The 15,253-nt window shown below is 39.7% G+C and overlaps 1 protein-coding gene across 1 annotated transcript in view; it reads left to right on the top strand.

Annotated features, from left to right (window-relative positions):
• ADAT2 (adenosine deaminase tRNA specific 2) overlaps positions 1–856 on the top strand; it is an 11,482-nt gene extending 10,626 nt beyond the window's left edge. The window contains exons 5-6 of the mRNA XM_015815311.1: positions 467–539; positions 626–856. Of these exons, the coding sequence (XP_015670797.1) occupies positions 467–539; positions 626–666 (114 nt within the window). The 3' untranslated portion in view covers positions 667–856. The remainder of the gene's footprint in view (positions 1–466; positions 540–625) is intronic.
• The last annotated feature ends 14,397 nt before the right edge of the window (positions 857–15,253 follow it).

Below are 15,253 nucleotides of genomic sequence, written 5' to 3'. Positions count from 1 at the left end.
GCGCGGCGGAAAGTTAGGAGATCCGGAATCGTCCGGATCTCGGGGGGTAGTTCGTTCCAGAGGGTGGGGGCACCCACAGAGAAGGCCCTCCCCCTGGGGGTCGCCAGCCGACACTGCTTGGCCGACGGCACCCTGAGGAGGCCCGCTCTGTGGGAGCGTACCGGTCTGTGAGAGGGAATCTGTGGCAGAAGGCGGTCTCAGAGGTATATCATCCTCCCACTTTTTTTGTCCTGTGCTTTCTTCTTGTCTTAATCAAAAGTCATGCATGCATTCCTCTGCCTTTAAAAGCTATCTAGTAAACAATGTTTAATAGGTGCTATTCTAGCACTCCAGCATAGCAACAACAGAAGCTATGTTACTCCCACTTTTGAGTTTTTAAAGATAATGAAGTCTTAACTGGAAAATTCTGCTGATGGTGTGCCTTCATTTAAGATGCATTTCTGAGCAACATGTTTAATTTCTTTAGTGCATAGCCGGTTATCGATCTGAAGAAGCTGTGGAAATGATGAAAACCTTCTACAGACAAGAGAATCCAAATGGTAAAAACCTCACATCAGCATTTCAATCCACGTAGACATTTATAGATTTGAATAGTAGTAACTTCATTTTTTTTTCTTTTTGACAGCACCAAAATCAAAAGTTCGGAAAAAGGAATTCAGTAAATGAGTGGCTGTTGTAAAGTTAACCAGTCTAGAAGAATAATAAGTCCTTGAATGGTCTCCACAGTGCTGGCTTTTGCTGGACTAAACTATTTAGCTCCAGGAGGTAGAAAATGACATACCTGTCCCTCTTCAATATGTGATTGAATGTAATATGGAAGTTATGATAAATTAACAAATACAGTTGTAGATCAAAATGTCTGGTTTGTTTTCCCCTGGGTGCCAAACTGCAAAGGTATTGAAAGAACAATCCCAGCTAAGGCGGAACTCTTGCAACTATTGATTTTGAACTTGATCAGAGGTTCAACTAATTAGGACAATTCGTGCTTTGCCAATACATACTTGTGCTGACTTGTATTGTCTTGTAAATTATTTGGATAAGAGTTCTAAATAGAACTCTGTCAGCTTCTAGTTCACGAAGTTGTTCACTAAGTTATACATGCTGAATCAGGCTTCCCAGATCACTTGCTTCATTGGAATTTCTCTTGGGAACTAGTCCAATTAGTAATAGGACTTTATTAAGCTATAATACAGTCCAGGCGTTTAGTCACTTTAATCTAGTTGAGTCTATTCTAGTGCTAATAGAGGCTTTCCTGTCATTTCCTATGTGTGGTATATTCAACTGAAAATAACAAAGATAAGAAAGGGGGTCTTTTGCATAAAAACCATGTATTCTTTCACTGAAATAGTCCAAATACGGTTGAATATATGACAAGGTCTAATTGTACCATTTTCTTCATTGCATCACAGGGCAAGTTTAAGTCTTCCTAGAGACATCGGTGTTCAGACTTTTGTAGAAAATATTGGCAATGTTAAATTTAACATTGTGATAACTGAATTGAAAAACTTGTACTCGTGCCTGATCAGCTGCTGCCATACCTGCTCTTTTCAGATGAATTCCTGTTGTGGTAGCAATTAAGGATCAGTTGATTTAATTATATTTTAATATATTTGCAGTAGAAAATTCCTTATAATATTGAAGGCAGGCTATTCGGATTAGCAGCATCTATCCAATCTTGGCCAATGTTGAAAAGCTCAACAGGGCCAGAATGGTTTATTCTTTGGAAATTCCAGAACTGTTGGACTGACTGCAAAGTTGAAAAAGCATTCCAGAAAAAAGGCAGCAGAAAACCACTTCTGTAATGTTGCTAAGAAAATAACATGGGTGTAACCATGAAGTCACCAGGAGTCATGGTGAACTTGAGGGAATTTACTGAATGAATTACCAATTCAGGACTTGTGTACCTCTGCTCAATTACAATAGCATCTTATTTGTAAGGGCTACTTTTCCTGAACATATGTGTAGCTGAAATGTTGAAGCTATATTCAAATATGCTAGTGTTACTCAGTCTTAAATGCAGTCATTTTGATAATGACTGTGTAGGAAGTTAATTATATTGCCAAAATACAATATTTGGAAAAGGGTCATTCAGAAGAAGGCAGAAGTAATATTAGTGAAGGAATACAATGTTGCCAATGGCACCATTTTTAAGCTTCTATCTTATACATTCTGCCTCATCTACTTGGCTCTCCGATTCTCCTTCCTTGTCAGAAAAATATGTGGAGTTTATTAATGTTTTGGGGAGGGGGGAAGCAACTGTTTGTCTCATAATTAAATATCTAATTTAACTAAGCTAGAAGCCCAGATCTTAGCTGGCACATTCTGCATTGTAGGTCTGGTCCAGGGGAAAATACTTGGTGCACCATAATGGTTACCCCAAAACTGAGAGGTCATGGGAAACTACAGCAGATCTCTGTATCTTATGTCAGATAGACATCATTTTAATGTGAAATTCCCACAAGCCCTGCCCCTGGGACCTGCCACCTATATTTGTTGTTGTTGTTGTTAGTTGCGAAGTCGTGTCTGACCCATCGCGACCCCATGGACAACGTTCCTGTCCTCTACCATCTTCTGGAGTCCATTTAAGCTCACGCCTACTGCTTCAGTGACTCCATCCAGCCACCTCATTCTCTGTCGTCCCTTCTTCTATTGCCCTCAATCTTTCCCAGCATTAGGCCCTTCTCCAGTGAGTCCTTCCTTCTCATTAGGTGGCCAAAGTACTTGAGTTTCAACTTCAGGATCTGGCCTTCTAATCTAAAGAGCTACTACTAAATCTATATACTATAGATTTATAATACTACTATATAAATCTATGGTACATACAGTACTATAGATTTATCTATACACTACTAAATCTATATACTACTAAATCACTCTACTATTAATTGTCATGTTCAGTCAGCTGAAATGGTACATCCTGGTGAAATAATTTTTGAATCAAGATACTTCAAATCTGCTGCCTTTAAAAAATGCATACAAAATCTGGGACCCTATTACTCCTGTGGGATTGAAATTTCAACCTGGCCTTCAGACCAGGTGTACTGTTATGGACGCGGCAGCCTTCCAGTACTTCTGCCGTCAGCCGGGTCATGTGAACCTGATTTATGACACGTCCTACCAGCTTCCTACAAGCAAAGTCAATGGGAAAGCCTACAGGAAGTTAGAAATCACTCCTATTCCGATTCCCACTGCTTTTTTTGGCCACCTGTGGTCATTCTGCTTATCTCTTTAGGTAAGTGTTATTAAAGTTCATTTGCCACGACAATTATCCTTCCATCATGCTGCACTATCTTTTTCTAAAAGGATGACCCAGCGGGTCATTGGTGGTCCAGTAAACAATAAATTCCAGGATGAAGGGAATTTCCTGCTTTCTGCCACATTATACTCTTCAGGATTGGTTGCTGTGCAACAAGAGGAAAATACAGTGATGTTTTTCCATCTAACTGTGCGGTAAGATTTGTCTGTTGACCTTGGGGAACTGCTAAGCTTGGGTGGGGGTAATGAGTCTGTAGTCATTTTGCATGATGACACGCCTGGGACATCCTTGCTTGTAAAAGGCAGACCATGGAGATGGTGTAGAGCAGGGGTGTCAAACTCAATTTCATTGAGGGCCGCATCAGCATTGCAGTTGCCCTCGGGGGGGCAGGTGGGTGTGGCCAGGATGAGTGTGGCCTACTGGGTGGGCATGGACAGAGTGGGTGTGGCCTATTGGGTGGGCGTGACCAGCTCTACATCATTCGCGTCAAGGGTGCCTGTGGGGGCCTGGGCAGGAGTCGGACAAATCTGAGGGTCTCTGGCAGAAGGGGGTGGGACCAGGGCAAGTGCCAAGGTATGGTCCACTGGAGGAGCCTCACTGTTCCTCTCAGGCCATGCGTGGGGGGCTGGATGGTGGTGTGGGCTGCCCGGAGTCCTGGGCAGTAGAGATCAAATGGCCAGCTTGGCCCTCGAGCACCTGCAGCACCAAGCCATTTCCAGACGGCCTTGTGGAGCTAAGACTGAATACGTTTCAGCATAGATGGCCACCACAACATTGTACATTGGCTCCCGGCCAGCCTGGGCCAGGGCCAAGGCAGCGGAAGCTGTTCCCTCACTGTTTCCAGGATGGCTTCGTGGGCCACATGAAACCACTTCGTGGGCCGCATCCGGCCCCCGGGCCTTGTGTTTGACATGTCTGGTGTAGAGGAATATAGAGATAATATGGTGAGGGCATGTCAGAACTGTCAAGTGATTTTAAAAAAAGACAATAAATGACATCTCAGCTCTGGGAAAGGAGGGAGTATAGTCTCAACCCCACCTTGATTCTGGATGGTATTAGAAGGACCAGAGGGTAACTGTGAGAGCTTTCAAGACTTGGTTATACTCTACAACAATAGAGTTCCAACAGTCCTTGCAGTGTCTGTTTCCTGACCTGGCCTGTATCAAAGGATTGACAGGCAACAAGGAAATGCAAAGCCAAAGTTTCAGAACACACAGTTAAAAACTTTATTGGATTATTTTTAGATGCATTGTAAGGCACATCCAGAAGAGGACCTCAGTGTTCCAGCAATGAATAGTTCAGGAAGATTGGAAGGGAAGTCTTGCTTTCCCGAAATGTGATTGCTGAGCAGATAAATAATTTGGGCAATAATCAAGTACTTGCCTGTGCCTCCTGGATTTCAATGTTATGGGTTTTATTGAACCAGCTTTCCCTCTCTCTCCCCCGGTAATTTGTTGTCGTAGTAATTTCAAGGGATCGAGATCTGTATTTCTAATACCCGTCATCCTTTTCCCAGTCTGGCTTTCTCGTTGTAGTAATTTCACACTGCATGTGGAAAGAAGGAAAACAAATTGGTAGCTCTGAAGCAGCTGCTCTAGCACTTTGGTTTTCAACAGTTAAGCTTAAAATTATCTCTCATTGACTTCAAAGGCACCAGTAGGAGATAGGAGTCGCCAGATCTGATAGCTGCGTTCTTGCCTCCGACTCCATTTTTGTGAAGTGGGGGAACTCATAGAGCATCCTTGCAGAAGCCGGAAATGATGGCTTATAATGGTTTTTAAAACTGTACTCACCATGCGTGATTCCAGAAAGATAGTTTTACCACACTAAGCTAAAAATTGTTAACAAGCATATTTATTTAATCATAGGCTGTACAGTTTCTCACTAGAGCTTCTTTCATTATGGACTATACTGATAGTCCTTGATTTACAACCATATGTTTAGTGACAGTTTGAAGTTAAAACTGCATTGAGAAAAAAAAAAGCTTATGACTATTTTTCACACTTATAACCATTGCAGCATCCCCATGGCCAAGTGATCAAAATTCAGATGCTTGGCAACTGGTTCATATTTGTGACATTTGCAGTGTCTCAGGGTCACGTGACCATCTTTTGCCCCTTCTGACAAGCAAAATCAGACCTTGTTACTATTTTAACAACTGCAGTGGTTCACTTATCTGTGACAAGAAACATCATAAAATGGGGCAAAGTTCATTTAATAATTGACTCACTTAGCAACAGAAATTTGGGGGTCAATTGTTGCTATAAGTCAAGGACTACCTACGTAGGATCTGATATCCCTTTGTGTGATTAATACAATTGACAGTAACAGGATGGCATTTCTATTGCTCTTGTAGCGTAATCCTCTTCAGATCTACTCAAAAGCAAGCTCCTTTTGCTTAAATAGAATTTATTCTCAGATTAGCGCATATATTATAGGTTTGCAAACTGTTCAGGGTTACAGTGATAGAGATGATTTTTAAATTGTTTTGAGTCACAACATGATCCCCATATTTACTATTGGGCAGACCAGGTCACAAGCCTTTGCATAGTAGATCTAGGAAATTATTCTTACTCATAAGAATTATTATTTTTTTAAAAAAATAAACAGAATAGTCCTGAGTTTTTTTGGTAATAATTTCTTCCTCATGTGGATAGAAAGATATGCTCCAACTGTGCGTAAATGGATGTGGGCACAGAATTAGGTGCTGCTATGTTCAACTTGTCCCCTGAGAAGCATGTATATCAGGGGTGTCCAATCTTAGTAACTTTAAGATATGTGGATTTCAACGCCCAAAATTCCCCAGCTAGCCAGGAAGACTAGGGAATTTTGCCAAGGCTGGACATACCTAATATATATGATTGCAGCCATAGTATAAATTTTACGGACACCCCTGATCTATATCATTGCAGTAGTAGGTATAAATTTGATGAAATGGATTTTAAACCACATTTGTGGAAAAGTAACCCCTCCTTCTACATAGCTATATCTGGGAATGGCTGTACTGTTTTACAAATACAATCGATCATAAAGTAAGCAGGGTTATGGAATCAACTTTTTCTTTAAAAAAAAAAAAAGCAGAGCTAGGATTGAGTAATACAGTCATATGATGCAAACCTGGACTAGCTTGGGATCAGAGTAGCTCCTTCTGTGCATACTTGCCTAAGCCTTCCAGGATCTTTTCTGGATATGTTATCCTCTCCTTTCCTTCAGTGAAATTGAGTGGGTCCAGGGGAGAGAATCAAGCAACTATTCCTAACTCGAGCAGACCCTCCCTATATGCCCTGGTGGTGTCTCTTAGATGCCAGATCGAAACATTCCTCTTTTCCTCAGGATCTGGGAGTTTAAACTCATTTCATTTGTAATCACGTCTTTTTTTTTTTTTTCATTTTATCGTATTATTTCATGGATTATAATTTGCTCCAATACTGAGCCTACTATAAATATTTTAACAGATAAAGAAATCAGTCTCAGCTGCTGCCTTGTTCAAAGCTGTCTTATAAATGATGTATTGATTATCATGAGTCAGAAAACAAATAATTTCGCTGGAACCTATAATCCTAAGAAGATGCCTAAATGGTCCCAAGGGGACTTTATATGTTCATACTTCTGGAAGAAGAGGCACATCATTCCATAAGTCTTGAGTAGTTGCTGGAGCTTTACGTCTAATGTTCGCTTGGAAAAGCAGCAGTAATGCCACTCAGCACTTTTGATGGAAAGGGAAAAAAAGGAGGAAAATGAAATTTACCTCCCTGTTTCCTCCACTTAAACATCTGAACCTGATATTCAAAATGTGCTTTCCGCACATAGTTTTTGGCAGAGGGCTGCGGTGGAGAAAATAACTATACAATGTGCAAGCTGGAGAAGGGAAAAAAAAAAATCTCTTTAACAGGAGGGGGCAAAGCTGTAATCATGATACTGCTACAGACCAAAGATTTCCTTAGCAACAAACTTCTGCAAAAATAAACATTTGGCTGCTGTGTTTGGTATTGGTAGCCAGCGTGACGTAGTGGATAGAGGAACATTAGACTAATTCCCTGCCCTGAAATTACAGTTGCCAGACTGAAATGTCTGCAATCAGGCCATCTCTGCTAAATTAGGGTTGGTTGCATAAGCATGAAGGGGGCAAGAACTGCCAAAGGCTTTCTCTGGCATCCTAGAATGTATTGTTAAACATCTATCAGAGCCTCAAGAGGCTTTACATGACCTGAGAAGATGTTAAACACTCATCTGAGAGGAAATGTGTTTCCTGTGTTTCCATAGAGACCCTGGATGTTTTTCAGGGCTGTGCTCTTCCCCCTTCCTCCTTAAAATATGTGATTAAATGTACGTTAGAGCACATTCCGACATGCATCTCTGCAAATTTGACTGGATTCTTAAAACCGAATATTCTTGCACCGGGGAGGATGGTAGTCTGTAAGGATGTAGCTTGTCTTTACTGCTTTCTGGCTCAGCAGCAATTTGCCAAAGAAAGCCAACAGCAGATAAATCAACCCCTTACTCTCTTAGATCCCAGTTCCAGAAAATATTCCAGTATTACTTTGGCAAGACGGTCAAGTCCTGGATTTTTAAAAGGGGGAGCTAGCCAATGATCATTTTTGCCAGTTTCAGATTTCCAATTTTGTCAGCCAACATTGCTTTAAGTGTATGCATTTTAAATCTAGATATTTTTTAATCACCCCAAATAAACGCACTTTTAAGTTCTACTAATCAAATTATTTTTTATGAGGTCATATCCAACTTTCTATCTTGCTCTCAGCTACCTAGATCAAATAGCGAGGCTCCGTAATTAGATTTAAAGTGTTTGATAAGTGATCAGAGGATAGCATGCTGTTTCGGGTTTGTGTTTCTGTGTTACCGAGCAGTCAAAAAGCAGTATAAGAACAATGCATTAGACCACACTTCATTCGATAACCTTTGATTGGCATCTGCAAATAGGAAGGTAATAAGAAAATAACAGGCTTATTTTGGCAAACTGCCCAGAGTTACTGTGAGTTGGGCAGCCATATACATTTTTTTTAATAAAGAAAGAAAACAAATTGTCCTAAATGACTGTTGCTCTTTTTCCAGAAATATTCCCAGAATGAGTTGGGAAAAGGATTTTGGATTTTACTGCAGTTGTTGTGTTGTTCCATTGCATTCATTTGAGTAAGGAGCATGGTGGTTCTCATGGTTAGAACCCTAGGATGGTGGTTAGCAAGCCTGTGTTCAAGTTCAAGTGCTGCCGTGGGGCGGGATTGAGCTCCTGACCTTCGCTCCAGCTGCTGCCAGGAACATGGAAGAAGCCCCCCTATTGGCCGTCCCCCAGGGCTTATCCTTTCAACTTGGAAATGCCTCGGTGCTTCTGACACAAATGCAGAAAAATAGTTCATTTGAGTTAGATCCTGCTTTTTCACCAGTTCCAGTAATCTTATATGGATTCTCCATTTTATTATTTCAGTACTATTCTGTGAGTAAGTTGCACTGAAGAAGGAGAATAGGCCCAAAATCAATTAGTAATTTTCATGGTAAGCGTAGACTTGGACCTGGGTCTCCCAGTCCTATTCCAACATCACATCATCTAATATAGAGGTTTTCAAACTTGGCAACTTTAAGACTTGTGGATTTCAACTCCCAGAATTCCTCAGCCAGCTATGGTGGGGGTTAAAGTCCACAAGTCTTAAAAGTTGCCAAGTTTGGAGAACCCTGATCTAAAGCAATAACAGCAGACTTCTATATTTATAGAAAGGACATTCCATTTCTTTACAGCAGAAAATTGCATGACTTTCCTTGAGGAGTCTTTACAGACAAGCACACAGGTAAGTAAGTAGATGGAAAGATGATCCTATTTTCCCATTTTAAAAAATCAGTCTGCTTTCCTGAGTGATTTACATTTTCATCATTACACAATACATCACCCTGGCTGTATTTAAACAATGAGGATTTTTTTTCAGTATGTTGACAAATCTTGAGCAGCTATTTTAAGAACATGTAATATTGAAAATGTAAATCACTCAGCAAATCCAACTGATTTTTTTTTTAAATAGGATGATCTATTTACCTGTTTGCAAAGACTCTTCAAGGAAAGTCAGGTACTTTTCTGCTGTAAAGAGATTGCATGTTCCTTTTAAAAACATAGAAGTCTGCTGTTTTGCTTTAGATAACAGGTTGATTGAATTAAGATAATCTGTTCAAAGCCGTTCTGTTATTTGGGCCTACATTTTTCAACAGATATACACTTTTAACTCATACAGTTTTAGTTATAAAAAAATATAAATGCAGAATTCTCAACCTCTTTTGCCAAAATAAAATATTATAATAATCTGCCTGTCTTCCCTTGCAGAATCATGCCTCCCAGCTGCAGTATAGAGATAACAAAAATTTAAGGTCTGCTATAAAACCACAAGACTCTTATTTAGTTTTGCTAACCCCTCATATTATGGAAAGACTGAGGTCTCAGTCCTATGCACACATTTTAGGAATAAATCCTGCTGAACTTGGCAGGGCTGTCTTCAAGTTCAGAAAAAGTCAGGTGTTACATTAAGACCCAACAGATTTATTACCGCATATTTTTTTGTAGCTGAGAGTCCATTGCTTAGATGCATGATATGCTAATTTCAGTTGGCAGAATACCAGAGGAGTAGTGGACATGTTGTACACCTAGGAGAGATGAATAACAATGTGCAAAAACTGCAGTGTGTGTTCCTGTCAGTTTACTTCACGTGTGTTTTAGGCTTTCATAATCTGGAGGTTTTTTGATCATTTGACTCTGGTATACAGCTCTACTCTCACTCCATTCTTGTATGTTTATTCTTGTCACTTGAAGAAGGTAATAGTTTGGATGCCAAAATACATTATCCCACAATAAAGTAGTCTCTAAATGTTTGTGTCGATGGGACCTCAGGGACTGTCATGTTATCTTCTGTCCTGTAGGCCCTTTAAGAATGTAACTTCTCTTAAGATGAAACCTGTCCTCCGATTGTCCTTTCCAATTAGCACTTCCTAGAAGCTGGATCCATGGCCAGTTGTTGGTGTCAAATTATAGTTAGTGATTCTTAGTCCTAGGGAAGCTACAGATTAGGCTGAAAGACTTCAAAGGACAAAACATAGGTAAATGGGCAATATACATAGTGCCATTAATTGTTGAATTAATTATACGTTCAGGTCTGGTTGCAAAGTCTTTGTTCAGAGCCTGTTATTGAGACTTTGCTATAACACAGTAACAAGGCTGAAGTTTCCCCAGCAAACATCATAGGACTGGTCTATAAATTAAGCAGGGGAGGAAGTAATGAAAAATAATACAAACAACTTGCTAAGAACCACAGTGTTGATCAGACCTTTTTAGAAGCCGAGAGGTACGAAATTTTGATCAATTCTCGTCATCATTTTTATGAGGGGAAAAGAAAATAGAGCATTTTGTCTTAAGTGCAATCTTCCTGTAACCACTTTCTCATAAAAGCCAAGAACTGCAAAATGTGAGAAGTTTCTGGAGTATTTTCATTTCCACTTTCATTGATTCCACATGTTTCTATGTGAAGATAACATAGAACAAATGAACCTAATGGCAAATGTTATTTGATGATACACTTGAAGCAGATGAGCATGGTATAAATAAACTTTACAAATCAATTTAAAGTAACCTTTCTGGGATCTTATAAGGGAAGAGAGTGCTAAGACAATCAGAAAGTCATTTTTTCTAAGAACTTAAGGATTTTATAGGCTTGGCTCATTCCCCCCCCCTCCTATGAGATCTACACTTTAGAAAATATCTCAAACATGATAGTCTTATTCTCATGCAGCTAGATTTAACCCTAGCTATTGTAAGCTTTTCAATCAATCAAAATTATTATTGACTCTTTATAAAAATATTAGCTGATCAGGTCTTTTCCCTCCATTTTTTTTTATCATTGCCTACATTGGCTGGAGCTTTTGGGAGTTGTTCAAGAGGATCTGAAGGATCACAGGATCCCAAAGCTAACTACTGATTTAGCACCTGCTGGTCCACAGTATTACCAGTGTGTCTTTCTATCTATATATCCAGTGCTTTTTTTGTAAAAAAAAAAAAAAAGTGCTGGAACTCACACACATCATACAACCTGCCTTGCCTACCCTACAAGGTTCCATCCCAAAAAGGTGCCAGAAGTCTGTTCTGGGCGTTCTATGACAAAAAAAGCCCTGTATATATCCATCCATCCTATGTGAAAGTAACCATTGTAGAAATTATAGTTTATATCTTAGCATTATATGTGAATCAGGCCAATTGTGGCTTATTTATGTATATTAAACATTATTTTGTTTTGGCTGGGATCTAAGCTCTTTTCTTTTACAGCTTGCATCTTTCCCTGATCCTTGGGGATTAATTTCTCAGTTATTCCTCCTTAGACTGTCTAAAATGTATGCCTTGCACTCCTATCCACACCCTCTCCAGATTTACTTCCTTCTGAAACACTGTTATTCACACTATTTTCAGGGGTATCCAAGAAAGACTTTCCAATTTCTAATCTTCTCCCTGGATAAATAATTAAATAGGGCCATTTATTAAGGAAAATCTGCCTGGAAGAATGAGAAATAATTTTCTAAATTGCATTGGGTTGTATAATATCTTCATTCTTTGTATTTTCATGGGCTTCACAGATTAAATAAGAACAATGTCCACTTTAAAACTGAAAAGGGGAGGGGGAATTTTGCAAAACTTTATTTATGTTGGTGTTTATGATTTCTGGTCTTACTGGTTTTATGGGATTTTTTAGGTCTTCAGGCTGGACCTTGGAATAGTCTGACCACCAATTTTATTGGAAAGGTGACTAGTATGATATATTAGTGGTGTTTGTCCTTCTTTCATTCCTGAAGCCACACACACACACACACACACATACACACAATACATTTGTGAAGTTTACTAGATTAGCTAGCAAGCAATATTCAGTGAATTTAATCTGACTTGGAAAAGGACCCACAAGCTTAAAATAAGTGACCCCCTTCTGGTCTGAGAGGACTTTACACAAAGTTATATTAGGGAAGTTATGTTGGGGAAGAACAGCATCTAAATGGGGAAAAGTAGCATCTAAATGGATTCTTCTTGGCTCTTGATTCCAAAGGAACTTACTTTATAGAAAAAAGGAAGCAACTTTAATCCTATGTTTTTATGTTTTTAAACATTACACTTAAAAGTATAATAATAATAATAATAATAATAATAATAATAATAATAATAATAATAATAATAATAATAATAATAATAATAATAATAATAATAATAAAGTTGGAAGGGACCTTGGAGGTCATCTAGTCCAACTCACTACTCAGGCAGGAAACCCTATACCATTTCAGATAAATGGCTGTCCAGTCTCTTCTTAAAAACTTTCAGTGTTGGAGCATTCACCACTTCTGGAGGCAGGTTGTTCCACTGGTTAATTGTTCTCACTGTCAGGAAGTTTCTCCTTAGTTCTAGGTTGCTTCTCTCCTTGATTAGCTTCCATCCGTTGCTTCTTGTTCTGCCTTCAGGCGGAAAGTCCTGGAGACTTGTAGACAGAAATCCAGGAAAAGTTCTGAAGTCTTCATCTGAAGCCTTTTCTCCTTGCAGAAGCTCACCTCTATTCACCCACTGGCATATGTGGCTGGAGAGAGAGGATTCCACTAGCTGTCTTCCTTTCAAAACAGCTCATTCGACATGGAGTTACTTTTGTAAAGGGAGCAATTAGCTGTTTGGCTGCTAATTGGTCCAAGGGACAGAGGTCACACGAGGCCTGCCTGGAATGCTCTACACTGGCGGTCAATTAGTAGGCCACAGATGTTAAGGTATTGAATGTGTTGACCTTTCAGGTCCTAAACCCTTAGGGCCTGCCTGTGACAAGGATTGCCTTTCCCACTACGAACCTGTCCAGCTCTTTGGCTGATCGTTTTTGAAGATGCCTCTGCTGTCATAAGTTCAACCACTGGCGTGCAGGTCGCTGAGCATTCTCAGAACACAAAGGCTAAGGGCACCCTTTAGCTGGGGAGCAATGCAAGGGAAGAGCATTTCCCAAGGGCTGGTGTTAGTATTCCTGCCATGTCCTTAATCATTTGTACTGTCTTTTTGAATTCTGTTAGCTTCTCCAAGTGCTCATTTGAGGAGAAAAACAAGGCATAATTCAAACCAAGCAAATAAATAAAGATGTACAGTTTCTGGAGACAGCCTTTGGAAGAGAGGGCCTGCTGATGCTGTAGAAGAGTCCGGCTTGGCTAGGACAGCTGAGGGAACATTCTGTTTTGGGGAGGGGGGAAAGGAACAGTGTCAGACTGATGTCGTACCCAACTTGTCATGTGGCTGACAGAAACAATTAGGCTGAAGAACATGATAAAACCAGACAATAACAAAACAGAGCCAAACCTTAGTTGCCTAATTCAGAAAAATTGCCTCAGTCTCAGTTTTTGAATACAAACAAATTGGACAATGTGTTTTGTGCAGACTGGAAGTGGTGGAGATTGTAGTAGGGGGAAATAAGTTCATTCCATGATCAAATCTCTTAAGACCACAAGCAATCCCTAGTATAAAAGCTAGATCTCTTTACCCTCACTTGGAGATGAGGAACCACATTCTTCCACATCAACAAATAGTTATCATACTGCCTGGGTGATCTCCTTTTGCTAAGAGGCCAGAGTGTCATTATGGTTTAGCTTAATATATGATCTAACCACAATGTGTTTTTATAGTGCAGTAATAGATGGAGGGATTGCAGTGATTAATATTGCATCCAGTCTGTCACTATGCTGGAATGCCCACTGACACCTTCTCTGGAGCTATGAACAACTACTCTTGATGGAAACATTTTATCTCAAAATGGGTGCCTGTTTTCCTTATCCCTCCTCTTCCTTTTTTCCTTTAAAATTTCTGAATAAGAGAATCATTTTATTTTTTTACCGATTTTTAAGCATCCTTGGAACCAGTCTTAGAGTACTCTTTTTGTCTAAAGAGTAGCAGTGAAATGCTAGAACTCTGATTCAAGAACAACCCTAACCCCAAAAACCTTGGAGGGTGTGGCTTGAAGCCTCAAAGAGTTATCAAATAAAAATTTTAAACAAAAGATCAATATTATTAAATATGTGACTGGTAGTATATTAGCTAGGTTTAATTTAATCACATATAAATGTAAATAAAATCTAATCAAATAAGGTGGGGTTTTTTTGTTGCTCTGGGCTGAACTAAAGTATTCATTTTTTAAATGTTTCCCTCTGGTGGATACTCTTGTGTCCGGTGTGGAAAATGAAAGTGTGGATTGTTTCTATAAATAAATACATGCCCATATTTTATATGGGGAGGAATGTGACTTCCATCACTAAAGAATGCTATACATAATAATAGATATTGCATAAGGGAGAGCATATCGGATGCACTTGTCTGCTTTCAGACATATTGTATGTGTTGTGTACAAGAGAGCTGGGTGTGAAGTGGATACCAAACTTCTCCCAAGAAAAGAGAATTCAATTCTGCAGCCACAGCCTGGCACCCTTCACCTGGAACAGTCAAGCAGCTTTAAGCACCGAAGATTGCTGAGGGCTTAAGAAAAGCCCATGCAAATAGTCAAAAGCTCAAGAATTGTTTGACTTCGTTTCAAGGAGACATTGCTTGGTGAAAAATAAAAATAAAATAAGTGGAAAAGGAGCAAGAGATTTTGGATAATCTCTTGCACGTTCGTCTTGTCATCTACCAGGAAGCAAGTTAATTTGCCTTTTGTTAATTCCTGTGCAGGGGAGAGTCCAAAGGACATCCAGAAACCACCCCTATACTCAATAACTGGAGCTGAACTGAAATGCCTGCAACCTCCCACATTTCAGTCAGAGGCTGGCCTGAAATGCCGCTTCCACATCAGCCGGCTGTTCCCCCTCTCTTCTTTCCAGTTTGTTTTTGTTGGCAGCCCAGCTGGATAAAGAGAAAGGGCAGAGCTTGAAGGCTTGCACCTCGAGACTGATGTGGATTGTTGTGTTCTGTTCTAGGTAACAGAGCAAGTCAAAACTATAAAAAACAACAACAACAAAAAA

Source organism: Protobothrops mucrosquamatus, unplaced genomic scaffold, assembly GCF_001527695.2.
Source record: "Protobothrops mucrosquamatus isolate PMUCROS unplaced genomic scaffold, P.Mucros_1.0 scaffold335, whole genome shotgun sequence".
In the NCBI taxonomy this organism is placed as follows: Eukaryota; Metazoa; Chordata; class Lepidosauria; order Squamata; family Viperidae; genus Protobothrops; species Protobothrops mucrosquamatus.
The sequence above is the reverse complement of the archived record's forward strand: the minus strand, read 5'-3'. Positions and strand labels throughout refer to the sequence as shown.